Source organism: Oncorhynchus mykiss, chromosome 28, assembly GCF_013265735.2.
Source record: "Oncorhynchus mykiss isolate Arlee chromosome 28, USDA_OmykA_1.1, whole genome shotgun sequence".
Classification (NCBI taxonomy): domain Eukaryota; kingdom Metazoa; phylum Chordata; class Actinopteri; order Salmoniformes; family Salmonidae; genus Oncorhynchus; species Oncorhynchus mykiss.
This window is the reverse complement of record NC_048592.1, coordinates 20604887-20628909: the sequence shown is the minus strand read 5'-3', so window position 1 is coordinate 20628909 and position 24023 is coordinate 20604887. Positions and strand designations below refer to the sequence as shown.

The following is a 24023-nucleotide window of genomic DNA, read 5'->3' as shown; positions in this document are numbered from 1 at the left end:
TGGCTAGATGGTAGCTGTACTTTCCATGGTTATTGTGAATACTTTGTTAAATGTTATTTTGGTTTTCAGTACAAAGAAAATGGTACTGTGTTTAGTAGCGTATTGTAAGGCCATGTGTGCTGGGAACCGGTCAGTGTATGACACTTAAATTAATCAGATCAATATTTCTTTTTTTACCTAACTTGTCTTGGCTTAAACTGCTGCCCAATGAAGGCAATCCAATAGTGAGAATTAAATAATATTTTTGATAAAGAATGATTGGATTTCACCAATGGCTTTTTTTGGGTTATTTCTCAGCACAGACAAACTTCATCACACACAACACAAGCTTAAAGAATGTTATACTACATTGTTACCAGAGCGAAACTTATTTTGTTTGTCTAAGAGATGCTTGGAACTTAAACTCAAGCCTGAAGAGATCTGAGATATGGAACATTCTTGGCATCCACACTACAGCACATACAGTACTGTACAGCTTATCTCAGTCCAGTACTGTCTAGGCTTTGCCCCCTGTACAGCTCTCACTGCCTATCCTGTGCGATGTCCTGTTCAACTTATTAGCCTCTGGTTGGCTGATGTAGCCATTGTCTGTATCCTAAATGGCTCCCTCTTCCCTATAATGTACTACATTTGACTGGAGTCCTTTCGGGTGCAATTTGGGTTGCACACATTGTCTGTGGAGGCTTGCAGTGCTTCAGTCATCCTCTGGAATGGTGGGGACTATTAGCTATTGTTTAGTTTCTGTAATTGTATTATCTAGGTATAGCCTACTGAGCCCCTTAATCAGGCACTGAAGAAGACTTGCTGTTTGATATTTATGTCCTATACCAGGGATCATCAACTAGATTCAGCCGCGGGCTGATTTTTTTCTTGGGTGGATGGTCAAGGGGCCACAAGAAGCCCAAACATATTATATTTGACAAAACATAATCATTTCAAATCTTGCTTAGATTTGTACACAAATACATACAGTGCCTTCAGAAAGTATTCCTACCCCTTGACTTGTTCCACATTTTGTTGTGTTACAGCCTGAATTCAGTCAGAATTTTTGTCTCAGCCATCTACACACAATACCTCATAATGACAATGTGAAAACATGTTTTAAGTCATTTTAGCAAATTGATTGAAAATAAAAAACTGAAATAACCATTTACATAAATATTCACACCCCTGAGTCAATACATGTTAGAATCACCTTTGGCAGCGATTACAGATGTGAGTCTTTCTGGATAAGTCTCTAAGAGCTTGGCACACCTGGATTGTACAATATTTGCACATAACATTCTTCAAGCTCTGTCAGGTTGCTTGTTGATCATTGCTAGACAGCCATTTTCAAGTATTGCCATAGATTTACTATCTGATTTAAGTCAAAACTGTAACTAGGCCACTCAGGAACATCTCTCTTCTTGGTAAGCAACTCCAGTGTACATTTGGCTTTGTGTTTTAGGTTATTGTCCTGCTGAAAGGTGATCTTGTCTCTGTGTCTGTTAGAAAACTCCAATAGGAGTTTCCCTGTGCGTAGCTCTATTCCGTTCTTATCCTAAAATACTCTCTAGTCCTTGCCGATGACAAGTATACCCATAACATGATGCAACCACGGCCATGCTTGAAAATATGAAGAGTGGTACTCAGTGATGTGTTGTGTTGGATTATCTCCAAACATAACACTTTTTATTCGGGACATAAAGTACATTGTTTTGCCACATTTTTTGAGGTATTAAGTGCCTTATTGCAAACAGGATGCATGTTTTTGAATATTTATATTCTTTATAGGCTTCTTTCTTCTCACTGTAATTTAGGTTAGTATTGTGGAGTAACTACAATGTTGTTGATCCAGCCTCAGTTTTCTCCTTTCACAGCCATTCAACTCTGTAACTGTTTGAAAGTCACCATTGGCCTCATGGTGAAATCCCTGAGCGATGTCCTTCCTCTCAGAGTTAAGAAGTACACCTGTATCTTTGTAGTGACTGGGTGTATTGATAAACCATCCGAAGGGTAAATAACTTCACCATGCTCAAAGGAATATTCAATGTCTGCCTTCTTGTTTTTGTTTTTAATCCATCTACCAATAGGTGACCTTCTTTGCGAGGCATTGGACAACCTCCTTGGTCTTTGTGGTTGAATCTGTTTGACACGCACTGCTCGACTAAGGGACCTTACAGATTAAACACTATTACTGCGCACAGAGTGAGTCCATGAAACTTATATGACTTAAGCACATTTTTACTCCTAAACTTATTTCGGCTTGCCACAACAAAGGTGTTGAATACTTATTGACTCAAGACATTTCAGCTTTTCATTTTTTAGTCATTTGTAAAAATGTCTACTTTCTACTTTGACATTATGGAGTATTGTGTGTAGGCCAGTGACACAAAATCTCAATTGAATAAATTTTAAATTCAGGCTGTAACACAACAAAATGTGGAAAAAGTAAAGTGGTGTGAATAGTTTCTGAATGCACTGTATATCTCTTTATTATGCATGGGAATACTTTGGAACAGATCTCCAAAATAAAAATCACTTGGAGCTGATTTGCTGGTGTTTTTACATTATTTTATGCCTACAAATAAACATTTGTCTTTTTGGGGAGCTCAGAAAACTTGAGGGGGGGGGGGGGGGGCAGTTGAGGAACTCTGTCCTAAACTGTTCCCCGCTGGTATATAACTGATATCCCACACAACACGTTCATTATGCAGAGATACAGCCTCTTCAATACTGAATGAAGAGGTAAATTGCACCTATTATCTAGTATGTCATAATGGAACATGTATTTCCCTACACCTACCTATTTGCATACTCAATGCACTCAAATGTCTATAAATGTGCTGTTCTTTTTCCCAGTCTCTGCCCATTCTGCGAGCACTGCATTATATCAAGAGCAATGCTGTATAACCAGTGGCTCTAGTGAAAATATATTAACCCTAGTATAATACACATTACCATATTATAGCCTACCCATATCTTCTAGAGTTGCATACACATCATGTGACAACCTGTGCTAACAAAACCAAAATTAACTAAGTGGAGGCTGACAAAATCACCACAGTGTACTTTATTAAATTAATTTTGGTACTTTGTGTTGCATTAGAATCAAATAAAAATGTACAAAATTCCAACATATACCAAAATGTCAGGTTATTTTTTAACTCTTCAATTTACAATAAAATTAGTTTGGATCTGATTTCAATGCATTTTAAGCACTTCAGACTTTCATCACACAATGCAACTTACTTAAAGACCAATAATGAACAGTTTTTTAGTTTTTTGCATTTTTGTCATTTAATACATCACATACACCACACTATTTGAATCTGTATTACATCATATGTAACTGCCATCTTGTGGCGGCGACCTCCAGTCAACAGACACCCTTCACAATCAGGACTCCAAGAGGAATGTTCTTTTAACATATACATTTGCATACATTTATTTACAGTTAGATAGTTTTGTTTTTCAATTACTATTGTGATCCTCCATTTGCAACTGAGACACTAAGAACATCTGTACATTATGCTTTAGAAGTCAAACAAAATGGAATGCCATTATTCCTATGTTCATTCGTTACTGTGCTTGTACTAATGTGCTATAGGCTATAGGGGTGGCGTAGTATCATTCAGTATATCACTGCTATTCATCTACATTACCAGTATCTAATGTTGATGTATACCTCAGAACAAAACTCAAACAACAATAATGGACCCAAATCGCAGACAGGAAATAATAGTAGTTCATTTTGGGGTAAAAGTCAGGGGTGTCCATTTAAACTGTGAGCTTAATAGGTTTATCTTGCATCATGGAGAATTATATCATAGTATAAGCACAGTAACTTTATCGAAACACAATGCTATTGGGCCCTGAACAGAGAACTTTGATAAACCTAGAGCCCACTTTGATCATCATAACCACACATGGTGCACAAAAACAAATCCTTATGAGAATGAAAGAAATAAGACAAAAAGCACAAATGTTTTCTTAAGGCAAACGAAACAGATGTAAGCAGCTTAAATCGTCACAACCATCAATTCCTCTTAAACAATAAGTGGGTTTGCTGACAAGTGTCTTTTCCAGTCTGCTGTCTGATACACTTAAATCAAGTAGTAAGCAGAATACCCTCCACCATCAAAACACTCAACACCATATCATTTGTTTCACATTTCCACATATGATCTTGGTAAGAAGATCAACACATGACCATGTATCAATGATGTCAGAGGAGGGTATTCTGTTCAGAAACCAAGTTGAGGTAGGTATATGTACAATTTACACACTATTTCAGAGATGATGATGAACAATAGTAGTCTGAGATTCAACCCTGGATGTGCTAACGAACAAAAATAAAATTAAAAGAATAAGACACCATCCTGAAATGTTTCAGAGTGTTTCTGTATAGATGGGTTTTACAGATGGTGTAACAATCATTTCCTCATTATCACCCACAAGACCAAATTAAATTATCTCACTCAGTTGTGACAACAGGGAAAGTACTTTCAATGTACTGATAATGACTCATTTGACCTCATCTGACCCTATAAAAGTCACTGACACATATTCATATTTGACACTAAGCTCAACCCTACTATTTCCTAAAAATAGAACAACATTTAGAAAAGGTGAAATTGTAAGTCTTGTCTTTTTAGGGGTGATGTATAGGGGAGGCCACTGGGTGCTAATGTGGATGGGACTAACAGCAGTTATTCGTATCTGTTAATTATTCTCAATATACATTGATACTGAGGAAGCCTATGTGGATATCGCTGTATGAGGACACATCTACACCAATATTCTGCAAAATATGACTTCAGTTTAGTCTAGTTGAGGCAGTGACCACAATAAATCAGCAACACTGGGACCCCCACTGAAAATGAAAACAGCAGTTGAAAGCAAACAACATGATATGAGCAAAACAAGATAAAATCTCATGTTAAAATGGACCAGATTGAGTGAAGGGAAGCACAGTGAAAGAGAGACATGTGCAGGGTGACATTAAGAGAATTATATACAAAATGTTTTATTTATGAGATGGAACCTTGCCAAGTGACCTTCAACGATTCACTAGTTGATGATGAGAAATTCATTTTACCTGCATAAGTTTATCATCAGTGGCAGACCTAAATAAGAGATCCTAAATCGCAGTGTAGCCTTGTTTTTTGTTTCTTCCCCAAAATATGTAGCTCACATCCTCCTTATTCTTACAAAGGCTTTATAATTATTGACTTAAAAAGTGTGCTCTGAATTAAAGAACCTCTCCCCATTGATTAAAAGATATTCTGTTGTATCAAATGATGACAAATATAGGTCTGGATATGCAGCCAATCTCCCAAATCCACTGGGCACGGATGTCAGTTCAACATTCAGCTTTGATTGATATTTGTAGTGGAAAGTCAACAAAACATTGAGGCCATTTGTTGCATTTTGGTTTTTAAATTGGGTTAAAACGAGACAAAATGTTTATGTGGTGAGTTTGTGCTGATCCAATTAGTCAATTAGTTTAGTCCTGCGTATAGAAAGAAGCCTTTTGTCCAAAAATCTATTAAAATCTGCAAAGTTGTGTGTGCGTCATCACACTACTGAATCCTGTTCTTTAACCACCATCCTCCATGCCACAGTGAGTGACAAAAGCCACAGTGTTGTGCCATTGATGATAATTAGCTCATTTCGAAACCTGTGCTTTCCTCATTTTCACCGCGGCCATTTGGTTTCTGTCTTCATTCTAAATAAATCAAAGCATCTCATTTCAAAATAAACTGGAAACAGATCGGTTAACGAGAGAAAAAGAACAGATAAGAGTTGTTCTGATAAGGAGTGCTGCATCAATTACTGAATGCTGCTCCACACTGAATCCAACTCAGAAGTAAACAGAGCTGTGGACATGATTTTACCAAGTGCTTCTGCATGTATTACCAAAAAAAGACCTTTTTAGAGAGTCTCTTGAACTTGTAGCAGAATTCACTTCTGAATATTTAATGGAGTTGATTAAAACATACCACAGAACACAATGGAACAGACACTGTAACAAAGACAATTTGTGTGATGGAGCGGCAACAAGGCAAATTATGTGAAAGCAAAGTAAACCATGTTCAAATGAAGAATTACCCACCTACTAACGTATATGAATACTACAAATAATAAGACATTTCAACAAAAACAGTTGACCTAAAATATATCTATACCATTCAGAAGAGATAAAAAAATCTAGCTCTAGCCGAACACAACTGGCACGTCTTACTGAACTAATCAGGAGCTTTCCCCCTCAAATTGTCACATTGAATGCCACGATTTCCTTCTGTCAATGTGCTCTGTTTAATTCCACTGACAAGTTTTCATCTTGTTTTTTTCTCTCCTCTTTGTCACCCTCTTCTCTCCATACTTCAAATGAACAAGACGTAAAAAATAAGCACTTGTGACCTAGAACTGAAAAAGAAGGAACAAACTTTCATTTTTGTGCAGACGCCTTTTCAAGATTTAAAGATACAATGTTCTTTTTTAGATATCACATCCACAGTCATAGTGCCTGGGGCTTAAGTCAGAGCACAAAGGTGAAACACTTTTTTTTCCTGCTCAAAACACCATCTTGACACCATTCATGTTGGGTGTTGACAGTTACAATGATATCAGTGGTATACGCCCTAGAATTCCTCTGTGTGGTACTGATCTTGTGTTGAGTATAGGCTACAGCAGCATTTTGCACCATAGGGCTGAAGTGCACATCTCTAGTTCCTTGCACTACAATATATAGCTACAGACAAAATGACTACTGATTGTAGCATCTACGCATGCCCTCCTGTGCCATGCTGTGTCTCTCTTACACGCACACGCGTGTGCTCACACACACACACACACACACACACACACACACACACACACACACACACACACACACACACACACACACACACACACACACACACACACACACACACACACACACACACACACACACACACACAAACACACAAACACCCCCCCCCCAACACGCACGGATGGCAATAACATTTTCACATCAGTTACGTACAACGTTAAAAAGAATGTTGCATCTTGAATTTGACAGTACATCCTGCAGGTGCTTCAGGTATGAGAGTAGTTTGGCTGAAGTGGCTGTTCGTCTGTGTCCCCGTCTCTTCCTCTCCTCTCCTCCTCCCCATACAGAACAGGTCTGTGTGGCCCAGCTAGTAGACTGATCCTTATCAGCCGGATGGACGCACGGCAGCCCAGACCAGAGCTGCACGAGGCTGGACTGTAAATGGGAGCTGCCAGGAAGGTATTTGGCCTGCTGCCTTTTATCCAGGCGAGAACAAAGATGAGGTTTGTCCTTCAGTCTCTCCACAGTACATGAACATTTCGGTTTTATGTAGCATATAAACAGCATGATACCCGGGTACAGTACTCTTTCTTCAACATTGTATTCAAGTAAATAGTAGTTCTGCCCAGCCTCAATCTAGTACTGTCCAGTTACTGGCAGTCACAGCCACCGACCCGCAGACTCAGTTCACACAATCCAGTAGTTTCAGACCTTTTGGCACTAGCACAACATGGCTGATGACATCAGAACTTGGGACCAGTACACGTGTACAGTATGACAGACAACTCTCTAGTCATGTTGCTAATTACATCACAGAAATACAGTGGGGCAAAAAGTATTTAGACAGCCACCTTGAAAAACCTTGTGAAGACTTACAGAAAACGTTTGACCTCTGTCATTGCCAACAAAGGGTATATAACAAAGTATTGAGATAAACTTTTGTTATTGACCAAATATTTATTTTCCACCATAATTTGCAAATAAATCCATTAAAAATCCTACAATGTGATTTTCTGGATTTTTTTTCTCTCATTTTGTCTGTCATAGTTGAAGTGTACCTATGATGAAAATTACAGGCCTCTCTCATCTTTTTAAGTGGGAGAACTTGCACAATTGGTGGCTGACTAAATACTTTTTAGCCCCACTGTAACTAGAACCATCCTAATATGTATCAGGACCATTTGATGACCTTTTTTTTAAAGTCAATAACACGTCCACTGTATATCAGGGGATATTACTAGTATCTGTAAATGTACAGTATATCTTTGCAGATCTAAGATGGTGGTAGTAGAGTTGATTGTAGATATTTGAGATGCCGTAGGTAAACAGGAACAAGCAATGACCCTATATTGAGTATTTTGGTACTTTTGTCATGTGAGGATTTGTATGGTCCTCTGCTTGGTTCCACCTGGTTGGCAGAGCTCAGACAACCTTCATAACGACCTGTTATAACCTATTATGAACCTTCATAACCCACCTACTATGAAGGGGCATGATGTCATTAATTGGAATGCTGCTGTTATTGTGATAGACTATGGGGATACATTTGTATTTGTGTGTGCAATGGCCTTTTATTAAATAAGAGATTCCCTGACAGACGTAAGTAAAAACTACAAGAACAATAACAATAACATCAACCAAATAAAAAAAAACTGTTTAGAAAACATGAATATATCCCTCTGTCACATCAACTAGTAAGTTGTGCCTATTCTGAAGTTGTAAAAAAAAAACACACACAAAAAAAAACAGCTGGTGCACGCACACCCCGAATAATAGTTTGTGTGGAGGTGCTGACTAAGGGCGAATAAACTATAAACTATTAAAATAAAGAAAGTTGCACACTCCATGTATAATCTCCCAGCAATTTAATGGGTATTTACCAACGTTTCGGCATCACTGTGCCTTCCTCAGGGTGAGGAAGTGTGCCTTCCCCTGAGGAAATCACAGTGATGCCAAAACATTGGGAAATATCCATTGAATTGCTGGGAAATTATACATGGAGTGTGCAACTTTCTCTATTCTGAAGTTGTAACCATGACAACCAACATCATGGTTCAATGCTAGTATGTATATAGAGAGAGTTCATAACGTATTATTGCCACAGTCCTGCTGTAAATCCAAGTTGATGGTAATCCTTTATTACAGTTGAGCATTTCCATGGATCCTTCATCCAGGCAGCGGTGCAGGGCTACAATGTGGTCTCGTACTCTAGACGCTCCTGAACAGTAGTGTCATCTTTGTACTGGAGTCTGGGTGGCGTGGGGGAACAGTCGATGGCCAGGATGGCCTTGCGTATACTCCTGTCCAGTACGTGCCTCTCCCAGGCCGGATAGCGATTCCGACACAGGTCTATTTTGATGACTGTCTCCTCAATGCGTGGGGCACGGGAGGATGGCGTGGAGGGGGCAGTGGGTCTCACCTGAAACACGGGCATACAGCCGTCCCTCTCAGTGTATTTGGCGTCTCTGCCAATGGTGCCATCCCCCGAGATGAGGGGCACACCCCGATTGGACCTCAGCGAGTTGGTGGCCCCCTCGGTGGGCAGCATGAAGGCAGCGGTGGGGTCGTCCAGCACGAGGCTAGGCGAGTGTCCGAAGCGGGGCCCGTTGGGGTGAAAGAAGGCGTAGTACATGAGCATGAAGACGATGCCGGTGAGGAAGCTGCTGAAGATGACACAGAGGCCGGGGACGGCGAAGGCGTCGGTGCTCTGAGGGACGCGGTACAGGTACCACAGGGCACTCAGAGCAGTGTTCTCCAGCAGGATCACAAAGTAGTAGATGAAGAGCCGACACCGAGTACGACCCTCCTTCACATTAAACCAACTGAAGATGTAGATGATGCCCACTACCATGTCGAAGACAATCTCCTCCCACTTCGTGATGCAAAACTCGGTCTCGCAGTGGACTATCCAGAAGGTCATGAAGCACCAATGCAGGACGATGAAGATGCCGAAGTAGAGCTGGAACACGGAGGCGAACAGGGCAAAGGTGATGACCCGGGCAGCGATGGTGAAGAAATGCCAGCAGAACTGGATGATGACAGCCAGGTAGCTGATTGGCTTCTTGTCGTCCCGGGAGTCTCGCAGCGCTTTCTGATAGGATGCCAGGGCCCAGGCCAGAGACACAAGGGAGGCAGCCGCTGTCATTCCTAAGGAAACACAGAACGGACAAAAAAAATGAATTAGAGACACAGTCACAATCACATTTACAGGCATTACATATTGGTAGTAATGTGTGGAGTTTTCCTTCCTGTAAATCTGCCATGTGAAGGCTTCTTAAATAATATACTATAATGTCACCAACGGAGGAGTCACAGAAAATGTGTGATGGAAAAATATATATTTTGCAGGAAGTATCTAAGAGCACTTTTCAAAGAGCATTGCAACAACAAACAGAACAAGGAGCCAAACTCAAATATTTTTGCACCAAACACAAACAAAAGCACATTTAGGAGACAAAAAACCCTTAACTAGTGTCGATGTCCGCATCCACACGGGAATCAAATTAAAAAAGAAACATCAAAATCTGTCTATTTAAGCTAGAGTTATCCCTTTCTTTGCATGGGCTGACCTTCTGAAATAGTCCAGCCACACAGACAGTATTGTGAAGAATTTGAGGCTGAAGAAATTCGGCTTGGTCCATAAGACCCTGTTCACCCCGCTACCATCCAGAATGCGAGGTCAGTACAGGTGCAACAAAGCTGGGACCGAGAGACTGAAAAGTAGCTTCTCCCTCAAGGCCATCAGACTGTTAATTGAATAGACACCACGAGCCAGCCTCCACCCAGTACCTTGCCCTCAACTTTAGTCACTGTTACAAGTCGGCTACCACCCTGTACTCTACCCTGCATCTTAGAGGCTGCTGCCCTATGTACATCGTCATGAAGCACTAGTCACTTTAATAAATGGGACACTGCTACTTTAAATCATGTTTACATACTGTTTTACCCACTTCATATGTATATACTATATTCTAGTCAAAGCCTATCCTATTTAACTATTGCTGTACAGATAGTATTCTTCAGATATACTACATATTTCTAGCCATATACTATCCGTATTGTCTATACAGCCCATCACACATATACTATCCGTATTGTCTATACAGCACATAACTCACACACACACACACACACACACACACACACACACACACACACACACACACACACACACACACACACACACACACACACACACACACACACACACACACACACACACACACAAAGTCAGAAGTTTACAAACACTTAGGTTGTCCTTTAAACTCGTTTTTCAACCACTCCATTTCTTGTTAACAAACTATAGTTTTGGCAACTTGGTTAGGACATCTACTTTGTGCATGACACAAGTACATTTTCCAACAATTGTTTACATACAGATTATTTAACTTATAATGCACTGATTCACACCTCCAGTGAGTCAGAAATGTATATACACTAAGTTGACTGTGCCTTTAAACAGCTTGGAAAATTCCAGAAAATGATGTCATGGCTTTAGAAGCTTCTGATAAGCTAATTGACATCATTTGAGTCAATTGGAGGTGTACCTGTGGATGTATTTCAAGGCCTACCTTCAAACTCAGTGCCTCTTTGCTTGACATCATGGGAAAATCAAAAGAAATCAGCCAAGACCTCAGAAAGAAAATTGTAGACTTCCACAAGTCTGGTTCATCCTTGGGAGCAATTTCCAAATGCCTGAAGGTACCACATTCATCTGTACAAACAATAGTACGTAAGTATAAACACCATGGGACCACTCAGCCGTCATACCGCTCAGGAAGGAGACACGTTCTGTCTCCTAGAGATGAACGTACTTTGATGCGAAAAGTGCAAATCCATCCCAGAACAACAGCAAAGGACCTTGTGCGGCAGGTAGCCTAGTGGTTAGAGCGTTGGACTAGTAACCGGAAGGTTGTGAGTTCAAACCCCCGAGCTGACAAGGTACAAATCTGTCGTTCTGCCCCTGAACAGGCAGTTAACCCACTGTTCCCAGGCCGTCATTGAAAATAAGAATTTGTTCTTAACTGACTTGCCTGGTTAAATAAAGGTAAAATAAATAAAAATAAATAAAGATGCTGGAGGAAACAGGTACAAAAGTATTTATATCCACAGTAAAACGAGTCCTCATAACCTGAAAGGCCACTCAGCAAGGAAGAAGCCAATCCAAACACTCCATAAATAAGCCAGACTATGGTTTGCAACTGCACATGGGGACAAAGATCATACTTTTTGGAGAAATGTCCTCTGGTCTGATGAAACAAAAATAGAACTGTTGGGCCATAATGACCATCGTTATGTTTGGAGGAAAAAGGGGGATGCTTGCAAGCCGAAGAACACCATCCCAACAGTGAAGCACAGGGGTGGCAGCATCATGTTGTGGGGGTGTTTTGCTGCAGGAGGGACTGGTGCACTTCACAAAATAGATGGCATCATGAGGCGGGAAATGTGGATGTGAATATATTGACGCAACATCTCAAGACATCAGTCAGGAAGTTAAAGCTTGGTCGCAAATTGGTCTTCCAAATGGACAATGACCCCAAGCATACTTCCAAAGTCAAGGTATTGGAGTGGTCATCACAATGCCCTGACCTCAATCCCAGAGACAATTTGTGGGCAGAACTCAAAAAGTGTGTGCGAGCAAGGAGGCCTACAAACCTGGTTCAGTTACACCAGCTCTGTCAGGAGGAATGGGCCAAAATTCACCCAACTTCTTGTGGAAGTGTATGTAAACTTCTGACCCACTGGGAATGTGATGAAAGAAATAAAAGCTGAAATAAATCATTCTCTCTACTATTATTCTGACATTTTACATTCTTAACATAAAGTGGTGATCCTAACTGACGTAAGACAGGGAATTCTTACTAGGATTAAACATCAGGAATTGTGAAACTGAGTTTAAATGTATTTGGCTAAGGTGTATGTAAACTTCCGACTTAAACGGTACATACGGTACCAGTCAAAGGTTTGGACACACCTACTCATTCAAGGGTTTTTCTTTATTTTTACAGCTTTGCACACTCTTGGCATTCCCTCAACCAGCTTCACCTGGAATGCTTTTCAAACAGTCTTCAAGGAGTTCTCACATATGTTGAGCACTTGTTGGCTGCTTTTCCTTCAATCTGCGGTCCAACTCATCCCAAAACATCTCAATTGGGTTGAGGTCGGGTGATTGTGGAGGCCAAGTCATCTGATGAAGCACTCCATCACTCTCCTTCTTGATCAAATAGCCCTTACAGATCCTGGAGATGTGTTGGGTCATTGTCCTGTTGAAAAACAAATGATGTCCCACTGAGCGCAAACCAGATGGGATGGCGTATCGCTGCAGAATGCTGTGGTAGCCATGCTGGTTAAGTGTGCATTGAATTCTAAATGAATCACAGACAGTGTCACCGGAAAAGCACCCCCACACCATAATATCTCCTTCTCCATGCTCCATGGTGGGAAATACACATGCAGAGATCATCCGTTCACCTACTCTGCATCTCTAAAAGACACAGCGGTTAGAACAAAAAATCTCAAATTTGGACTCATCAGACTAAAGGACAGAATTCCACCAATCTTATGTCTTATTGCTTATGTTTCTTTGTCCAAACAAGTCTCTTCTTCTTATTGGTGTCTTTCAGTAGTGGTTTCTTTGTAGTAATTCGACCATGAAGGCCTGATTCATGCAGTCTCTTCTGAACAGTTGATGTTAAGATATGTCTGTTACTTGAACTCTGTGAAGCATTTATTTGGGCTCCAATCTGAGGCTGGTACCTCTAATTAACTTAATTAACCTCTGCAGCAGAGGTAACTCTGGGTCTTCATTTCCTGTGGTGGTCCTCATGATTGACAGTTTCATCATAGCGCTTGATGGTTTTTGCGACTGCACTTGAAGAAACTTTCAAAGTTCTTGAAATGTTCTGCATTGACTGACCTTCCTGTCTTAAAGTAATGATGGATGGTCTTTTCTCTTTGCTTATTTGAGCTGTTCTTGCAATTATATGGACTTGGTCTTTTACCAAATAGGGCTATCTTCTGAATACCACCCCTACCTTGTCACAACACAACTGATTGTCTCAAATGCATTAAGAAGGAAAGAAATTCTTCAAATTAACTTTAACAAGGCACACCTGTTCATTTAAATGCATTCCCGGTGACTACCTCATGAAGCTGGATGAGAGAATGCCAAGAGTGTGCAAAGCTGTCATCAAGGCAAAGGATGGCTACTTCGAAGAATCTCAAACATAAAATATATTGTGATTTGTTAAACACTTTTTTGGTTACTATATGATTCCATATGTGTTATTTCATAGTTTTGATGTTTTCAGCCTTATTCTACAATGTAGAAAATAGTCAAATGTTTTGACTGGTATTGTATACACTAACATTCAAAAGTTTGAGGTCACTTAGAAATGTCTTTGTTTGGCCACTCGGGTGGCGCAGTGGTCTAGGGCACTGCATCACAGTGCTAGCTGTGCCACCAGAGACTCTGGGATCGAGCCCAGGCTCTGTCACAGCTGGCCGCGACCGGGAGGTCCATGGGGTGACGCACAATTGGTCTAGCAATCGTCCGGGTTAGGGAGAGTTTGGCCGGTAGGGATATCCTTGTCTCATTGCGCACTAGCGACTCCTGTGGCGGGCTGGGTGCAGTGCACGCTAACCAGGTCGCCAGGTGCACAGTGTTTCCTCCGACACATTGGTGTAAGCCTCCGAGGTCTGTAATTTTTATCATAGGTACACTTCAACTGTGAGAGACAGAATCTAAAACAAAAATCCAGAAAATCACATTGTATGATTTTTAAGTAATTAATTAGCATTTTATTGCATGACATAAGTATTTGATCACCTACCAACCAGTAAGAATTCAGGCTCTCACAGACCTGTTCGTTTTTCTTTAAGAAGCCCTCCTGTTCTCCACTCATTACCTGTATTAACTGCACCTGTTTGAACTTGTTACCTGTATAAAAGACACCTGTCCACACACTCAATCAAACAGACTCCAACGTCTTCTCAATGGCCAAGACCAGAGAGGGTGTAAGGACATCAGAGATAAAATTGTAGACCTGCACAAGGCTGGGATGGGCTACAGGACAATAGGCAAGCAGCTTGGTGAGAAGGCAACAACTGTTGGCGCAACTATTAGAAAATGGAAGAAGTTCAAGATGACGGTCAATCTCACCTCGTGGGGCATCAATGATCATGAGGAAGGTGAGGGATCAGCCCAGAACTACACATCAGGACCTGGTCAATGACCTGAAGAGAGCTGGGACCACAGTCTCAAAGAAAACCATTAGTAACACACTACGCCATCATGGATTAAAATCCTGCATCGCACGCAAGGTCCCCCTGCTCAAGCCAGCGCATTTCCAGGCCCGTCTGAAGTTTGCCAATGACCATCTGGATGATCCAGAGGAGGAATGGGAGAAGGTCATGTGGGCTGATGAGACAAAAATAGAGCTTTTTGGTCTAAACTCCACTCGCCGTGTTTGGAGGAAGAAGAAGGATGACTACAACCCCAAGAACACCATCCTAACCGTGAAGCATGGAGGTGGAAACCTCCTTCTTTGGGGATGCTTTTCTGCAAATGGGGACAGGACGACTGCACCGTATTGAGGGGAGGATGGATGGGGCCAAGTATCATGAGATCATGGCCAACAACCTCCTTCCCCCAGTAAGAGCATTGAAGATGGGTTGTGGCTGGGTCTTCCAGCATGACAACAACCTGAAACACACAGCCAGGGCAACTAAGGAGTGGCTCCGTAAGAAGCATCTCAAGGTCCTGGAGTGGCCTAGCCAGTCTCCAGTCCTGAACCCAATAGAAAATCTTTGGAGGGAGCTGAAAGTCCGTATTGCCCAGCAACAGCCCCGAAACCTGAAGGATCTGGAGAAGGTCTATATGGAGGAGTGGGCCAAAATCCTTGCTGCAGTGTGTGCAAACCTGGTCAAGAACTACAGGAAACGTATGATCTCTGTAATTGCAAACAAAGGTTTCTATAACAAATATTAAGTTCTGCTTTTCTGATGTATCAACTACTTATGTCATGCAATAAAATGCAAATTAATTACTTAAAAATCATACAATGGGATTTTCTGGATTTTTGTTTTAGATTCCGTCTCTCACAGTTGAACTGTACCTATGATAAAAATTACAGACCTCTACATGCTTTGTAAGTAGGAAAACTTGCAAAATCGGCAGTGTTCTCCCCACTGTATATATGTTTTGGAGCTTTCCTATATCTCTCAGATAAAGGACAGACACTTCAAAACATACTTCCTTTTTATTTAATTTTGGATTATCTTATTTCCCCCATGTATGAATCTGTTTTTCAATGCGTTTCTATGGGCTCATAGCAGTTCGGGCAAATTCAATATTTCATCAAATAATTTTGTAATATATTTTTTATATACCTACAGGGGTCCTAAAATTCTAAATAAAATAGCTAAATGATCCTTGGTATGACCATCTTAAAACAATTCCATATGTTAGCTTAGTAGAAACCCAGCCCCGGGCCCATAGACCTTAGTGGGAGGAACTGCATAGCAATATCTACCAATGGTGGGAAAAAAAGTTTAAAAAAGTAAAAGTCAAGATACCTTAATAGAAAATTACTCAAGTAAAAGTGAAAGTCACCCAGTAAAATACTATTTGAGTAAAAGTCTAAAAGTATTTGGTTTGAAATATACTTAAGTATCAAAAGTAAATGTAATTGCTAAAATACATTACCTTTGAAAAGTATTCAGACCCCTTGACTTTTTTTCACATTTTGTTACGTAACAGCCTTATTCCAAAATTGATTAAATAAATAAAAATCCTCAGCAATCTACACACAATACAACATAATGACAGAGCGAATAACAGGTTGATAGACATTTTTGCTAATTTATAAAAAATGTAAAATAAAAATAAGTCATTTACATAAGTAATCAGACCTTTTGCTATGAGACTCGAAATTGAGCTCAGTCACATCCTCTTTCCATTCATAATCCTAGAGATGTTTCTACAACTTGATTGGAGTCCACCTGTGGTAAATTCAATTGATTGGACATGATTTGGAAATGCACACACCTGTCTATATAAGGTCCCACAGTTGACAGTGCATGTCAGAAAACCAAATTGTCCGTAGAGCTCAGAGACAGGATGGTCACTCTGACAGAGCTCTGGAGTTCCTCTGTGGAGATGGGAGAACCTTCGAGAAGGACAACCATCTCTGCAGCACTCCACCAATCAGGGCTTTATGGTAGAGTGACCAGACGGAAACCTGGCACCATCCCTACGGTAAAGTATGGTGGTGGCAGCATCATGCTGTGGGGATTTTGTTTAGCGGCAAGGACTGGGAGACTAGTCAGGATCGAGGCAAAGTGGAACAGAGCAAAGTGCAGAGAGATCCTTGATGAAAATCTGTTCTAGAGCACTTAGGACCTCAGACTGGGGCGAAGGTTCACCTTCCAACAGGACAACGAACTTGAGCACACTGCCAAGACAATGCAGGAGTGGCTTCGGGACAAGTCTCTGAATGTCCTTGAGTGTCCCAGCCAGAGCCCGGACTTGAACCCAATCAAACATCTCTGGTGAGAGCTGAAAATAGCTGTGCAGCAACGCTCCACATCCAACTTGACAGAGCTTGAGAGGATCTGCAGAGAAGAATGGGAGAAACTCCCCAAATACAGGTGTGTCAAGCTTATAACGTTATACCCAAGAAGACTCAAGGTTGTAATCCCTACCAAAGTTGCTTCAACAAAGTACTGAGTAAAGGGTCTGAATACTTATGTAAATGTGATATTTAAGTTTTTTTTTTTTTTTTTTTTTAATTAGCAAAAAATCTCAAAACCAGTGTCATTAAGGGGTATTGTGTGTAGATCGATGAGGATTATTATTTTTTTTAATCAATATTAGAATAAGGCTATATCCTAACAAAAGTAAAAAGTACATACTTTTATTTAGGAATCTAGTGAAGTAAAAGTTGTCAAAAGTATAAATAGTAAAGTACTACAGATACCCCCAAAAACGACTTAAGTGGTACTTTAAAGTATTTTTTACTTAAGGACTTTACACCACTGCACAATTAGCTCAATATTAACCCCATTCTTTTCCAAGCTGCCTGTAAAATACAGTAATTCACAAGGCCCACTGGTGGTGTTTAGCTCTGAAATATCTGAACTGAGGGACTTTATTGTTACTTGGTACTCAGTTAGCTCCAGTAAAGATGGCTGTGATGGCAGAGGTCCAGGGAATCCTGGCTGGAGAGTAATGACACTGGGTTTCTCTGAGGAGCTGGGTGCCATGGTTACTAAGTGCTCATGTTGCTGGAGTGATCGTCCTCTATCAAGAGCGAGAGGAGACCATCTCCTGGCCTCGATACCAGAGGGAGACAACAGCCCACACATGCACTTGTACACACCACACACACACACACACACACACACACACACACACACACACAAACACACACACAAACACGTGCGCTAGAGCAGACATTAGAGAAAGAACAAGTCGACAGACTGAATTGACTGCATTTAACTAGCTTTGTGAAGTAAATTCTGTTGAATACATTTACTGTTTATTATTCCTCTGTAAACCCCTAGGGATTCAAGAGAAACTCTTTAGACTACAATTTGACTATAAACACTGAAAGCAGGAGCAATAAGATGCTAATTGGCAGCCATTCAAGTTCATGCAACCCTTTAATCACACGGAGGAGGACCATATAAAATCCTGGTATACATCCCAAATAGTACCCTATTCCCTATAGTGCACTACTTTTGAGCCCACTATAGAGCCCCCCACTATATAGGGAATAGGGTGCCATTTTGGATGTAGACCTGGACCTCTCTCTGGCAATTATACAATGGTGCTGTTGGACCATGCCAAACGAAGATGGCTTCCCATTAACACGAGTGGCTCTGAAATCTTAATTGCAACAGCTTTGTATCCAATTAAAAGTTAAGGCTTATTTTCCATCAGCCTGTTCAGAATGGAATGTCCCCATTCAGCCCACTCTCCATTTTCTTTGGGAAGCTTAATAAACCATGTTATTCAATCATTGAGCAAATAAAAAGTGAGGAACAGTCGTTATTACGGCGCATGACAGTCACTTACTCTTTGCCATAATTCGAGGCAGCTAGGCTTCCCAGTAAACACACTTGCTCTGTTGCTTTATTACATTCTCAAGAGCAAAGAGAGAGTGAAGCGATCTGGTGAATGAAGACTGGTCGAGCTGCGCCGATAACCTCAGTTCATCCAATAGTCTAAAGGCCTGGCTGGGTGGACTAGGTTGTGCCTTTAAAGGTTCGATCAGATCAGACCACATTGAAATGGAGATGATTGCTATTCATTTTAACACAGCTCCCTTGGCTCCTCTTACAATAAAGAGTTAGAGCTACCACTGTGAAGTGGAGCCTCATCCACATAGAGGTCTGGCAACAAGCTGTGCTTTAGTGGGAAAAGTGAGAGAAAAACTTAACATTCTCTAGACTGCACTGTTGTGGGAAAGATATTTGTCTGTCTAACCTAGATTTTGGGTTATGATGTGGCTGCTACAGACACTTTCTGTCCATATAGAAACAACCTCATACATAATCAATTAATTATCCTGCATATGGATTAGTAGATCCAGCTTCAATCGTTGAAAACGAAAGCCACCAAAACACCCTTCCAAATGTAAACGAAGAGCTTAGATGAAGTGGAAAATATAGGACATCTTCAATGTATGTGCATATATCAAAGCATGAAGATCTTTTTTTTAGTAGTGCCTCACTCAAAACTCTTTGCCTCCTTGTGGAAGGATATTTACGTGGCACCACGGCTCTTCAGAGCCTGCATTTTGGTGCCACGTCAACCCTGCCACATTACTCAAGAAGCCTTTCAGTACAGCAAAGTGTGAGCCTATTATCCTTTCTGTAGCTTCCCTGTGTGTAATGTCTCCTAAATAAGTCTCTATGGGACTACGTGGAACTACAGGCATGACTTATCTCCATGTTCCTGGCCTTTAACACCCAGGACCATCACAGTCAATTGCATTTTGTAATCAGAAGTGAACATATGGCTGACTCCTGCGCTTTCTAGTACATTTCACTTCAAAGTCAAACCGAGTCTGTTTTTTGAAGGATGTCAGAACTGGATGGTGTGATGTATACAGTAGGACAACATGTTCATTAAACATGGCAGGAAATAATTATCTTTCTTCGACCACTACTGTCTGTCCACCACATACAGTACATTGAGCTGGGAGAATCAGACAGCTGTCTGTCTATCTATCAATAATATAACTATGCCTTTAAGCAGATGCTTTTTTTTAAAAATCAACTGTATCTACTATATCGATTGGTCTATTTATTTCCATGTGTGTATTTTCTTGTCATTGATTAATGACAGTGTTAAACCCAGTTAGATGCAGGCCAGGCCATTAGGTGTTGGCTGTTGGGGCATGATGAAAGGGTTTAATGACTACTGTGTGGAGTGGGATAATTAACAGGCTGAGGCCAGGAGTGGCAGGGGACTGGGAGGGGGCTGCAATTCTTATTCTGGAGCTAGGCCCTGCGTGCATGCGTTTGTGCACGTTTAGCACGCGTTTAGTTTAGTGCATGCGTGTGAGTGTGTGTGTGCAAGTGCGTGTGTGTTTCTGCAGAAGGAAGCATAGCCCCTCCTCTGCCCTCACACACAAATGTGCAGTGCATCTCAATGAGGGGAGGGAAGCCAAAGCCAGAGGAACCTGCTTGGCTGGAATGGTCCAGTAGCATGCTTCCTGGTTACTGGGCTGTGTGATTTGACTGGTCATGTAATGCTCCTTTCCTCTCCTCTCTGCTCGTCTTGCTCACAGAAGCTACAGTAATTTGGGGAATGGGGCGGGCTGGGGACCAGGGAGGAGAGGGGGTTATGTAAACCACAGCAGCAGCACTGCAGCACTGTCTGGGGCTGCAACATCCCAAATGGCACCCTATTCCATATGCAGTGCATTACCTTTAACCAGACTAGTGCACTATATAGGGAATTGGGGGCCATTTCGGACTGCAAAGGATCTGCCCAAAAGTACTATATAATTACTATAGAGTATAAGCACTATATAGGGAATTGTCATTTTCAGACGGAGCCTGTGTCTCCTTCGTATCTTCCACACAGAGGACTTAACAGTAAAATAACCAACTGATGGGAATGACCTGCTTCAGCAGCAGCAGTAGCAAGGTCACTGTTGACAGCACTGGGAAATGGATATAGGAAATAAAACGCTCATGAGTGTCTGCTTCCTGGTATACCGTACAGTTGAGCTTTGTCAGAGTGGTTTTCTCCTCATCGACCCATGCCTTTGGCAACCATAGTGTTACTGATAGTTCCTTGGTTTGTCACTGCTTTTATAAAACGACACTATGGATTTCTCACTGCAAGCAATAGAGCTGTATAACTTACTCTCTAGATAACTCTCTCGGTGACACTTAAAAAATATTCTCTGGTACTTTTGTATACTTTTTAGCTAGGAGTTCTGAAATTATCACCACGAGCCAAAAGTGGCCCCTGAAAATTGCGTACTACGTCACAAATGTTCTCTCTCTACTGTGTGTGCGTCTTATTAGTTGTCACTCAAATGGTGAGGGGCTGAAGCTCATTGGCTGAAACTTGAATTGCTAAGGGGCTGCCCCACGTGTGGGTAAACATAGGAAAAAATGGCTCTGCGCAGCTTCCAGAAACACAAACAGACCCTACAGATCCCCAGTACAGCAACACAATTAGACCCAGTCAAATCAGTCCCTTTCAAAAAGTGCTATCTAGAACCTAAAAGGGTTCTTCGGCTGTCCCCATAGGAGAACCCTTTGAATAACTATTTTTGTTTCCAGGAAGAACCCTTTGGGTTCAATGTAGAACCCTTTCCACCTTTCCATAGATTATGCATGTATGAACTACACGTTGACACATCCAGCCCAAAGCAGCAGGTTTAAAAAATACTTACTAGTCGCCAAAGTACCGTAGCATGTCTTTAAATCTTAGGGCAACTTCTACTTTTATCTTCTTATCTGGTTTCAAAGGTTGAATAATATGACATCTGTTGCCGCTACTCAGACTGTGATGTCCAAAAATAAGTTATTTGATCTTCCCCAGACATCACACAGCACCTTATCGATGCATACAAAATGGAATTCCTTGTCCTGGATTGACTTCAAACGAAGTGAATGCTGCTCTGATGTGAAAGGAATCCCTAGCATTTTCAAGGTTGGAAAGAATATGTCTCTTTTTTGGAAAATAGAATGTGAAGCGATTGTAGAATTGCCAAAATATTCCTCGTAAATTGGTCAAAATAGGAATGCAATGAGTTGAGACATCAGAGAGAGAGAGAGAGAGAGATGTGAGTGACAAGGCAAAAATTCACAAAATGGGACAAACACCAAATTGGGACTCTGCATGCAGAATTCTGCAAAAAATATCCCCCAAAACACTGCCCAGAAAATGAGGTGGAAACTGAGCTTCACTTCCTAACCTCCTGCCAAATGTATGACCATATTAGAGACACATATTTCATGTGAAATGTCTTTATTCTTTTGGAACTTTTGTGAGTGTAATGTTTACTGTTCATTTTTTGTTTATTTCACCTTTGTTTATTATCTATTTCACTTGCTTTGGCAATGTAAACATATGTTTCACATGCCAATAAAGCTCTTAAATTGAAGAGAGAGAGAGGGAGATCAAGGCCGCATGATCAAAATAACATCTTGCTTAACTGCAGGGATTTGAAAAACAGCCAGGATTGGCCTTCTAAAATAAATCCAGAACAGGGGAGAGAGTCAGACAGACTGTTGTGGTGAAGAAGAAGACATTACCTCAATTAACTTATCTAGCAGAGAGAGGAATGAAGACAAGTCATTTAAAGAGCAAACACAGGGGGCCTGAGCCAGCCTTATCAAACACATTAACACACAGTTATTTGGAAAGGGAGAAAGCAAGCTCATCCTTACTATGGTGGGTGTTTAAACACAGGGGGCCTGAGCCTTATCAAACACATTAACACACAGTTATTTGGAAAGGGAGAAAGCAAGCTCATCCTTACTATGGTGGGTGTTTAAACACAGGGGCTAATTTATCAGATTATATAGGCTATATTGTTCTACCTAAATGCTTTAGACAAATGAGCGGTGATATGCCACTGGGTTAAATGGTTTCTTAACACAGAAGGTAGGACTTGGCTTGCATTTCAAAAAGCTATCAATGGTAGCTCGCTCGGTTATCACATGGTGTTGATATTTTACAACACTATCTCTAATTTCTCCTGTTCTTTTCCAATAAAAGAGTAACCACATGAAATGTGTTTTCATGTTCATACTATAGGCAAACCAACTGCACTGTACTCTTGACTTCAGGCAGTTGGGTTGCTGAATACCCCTTATTTTTCACCTGGGGATGGTACTTATGATTGCAGTGAAGACAAAGTAGGTGGTAATTCAGGAAAAGTGCTGCAAGAAATAGTCAAGCTGAAGAATTGCTCACTTACAGGAGCTGGTAGGATAGGCCTCCTGGAGAATATTTCTTCTCCCAGGAAGGAAGTGTGTCACTCTGACAGAGTGTAAAAGAGGAAAATCTGACGACTGATGAGGGCGGTCTGACTGCTAGTGTGGGATAAAACCACAGTAGCTATGGAAACTTAGAGAGGGGTAGGGAAACATTATAAGAAATAATGAGAGAGAAATACTGCGAGAGAGAGAGAGAGAGAGAGAGAGAGAGAGAGAGAGAGAGAGAGCAAGCGAGAGAGACTGTCATGAAAAAAATGTAATTATATTGCCCTAATCTTATTAGATGACAAGATGATTGTATGCTGTAAATATGTTGTTATAGTCTCTAGTCTCCTGAGAAATGAATGAGAACAAATGAATGGTCTGAAAAACCCATACATGGAGACAGATTAACATGCAGCATCATGTCAACAGAAAGCTCCACATTCTCTTCAAATGGGAACGGTACTGTTGCAGTACATAGTCAATGGAAAGAAAGTAAGAAAACCCTACAAGGGTTTAGACCAGGTAATAAAAGTGACCATTGATTGAGTATTTTCTTTTAACACTGGTTCCTCCCTGCTACCTGAGGTCAATTGAGGTTAGAGAGACCTAGGGGGTCCAGATATCTAATGGCCAGGTCTCGTTGGTGATAGAAACCAAATGTATAACACACTGTACATTAGAGGAGCCAACATTGAACAACCACATTTTCATGTATTTTTATAGAAAACTGTTTATGAGAAAAACGGTATGGGGGAGGGTCCTCGAG

The 24023-nt window shown here is 41.0% G+C and overlaps 1 protein-coding gene and 1 long non-coding RNA gene across 2 annotated transcripts in view; both read right to left on the bottom strand.

Annotated features, from left to right (window-relative positions):
* Positions 1-3033: 3033 nt before the first annotated feature.
* On the bottom strand, positions 3034-7735 carry LOC110508711. The gene is made up of 2 exons (XR_002471348.2): positions 7013-7735; positions 3034-6411 (listed from the first exon to the last, which is right to left on the bottom strand). It is a non-coding gene; the product is annotated as an uncharacterized LOC110508711 (long non-coding RNA).
* A 77-nt stretch (positions 7736-7812) lies between these two features.
* LOC110508710 (XK-related protein 4) overlaps positions 7813-24023 on the bottom strand; it is an 87313-nt gene continuing 71102 nt past the window's right edge. The window contains exon 3 of the mRNA XM_021589450.2: positions 7813-9946. Within this exon, the coding sequence (XP_021445125.2) occupies positions 8988-9946 (959 nt within the window). The 3' untranslated portion in view covers positions 7813-8987. The remainder of the gene's footprint in view (positions 9947-24023) is intronic.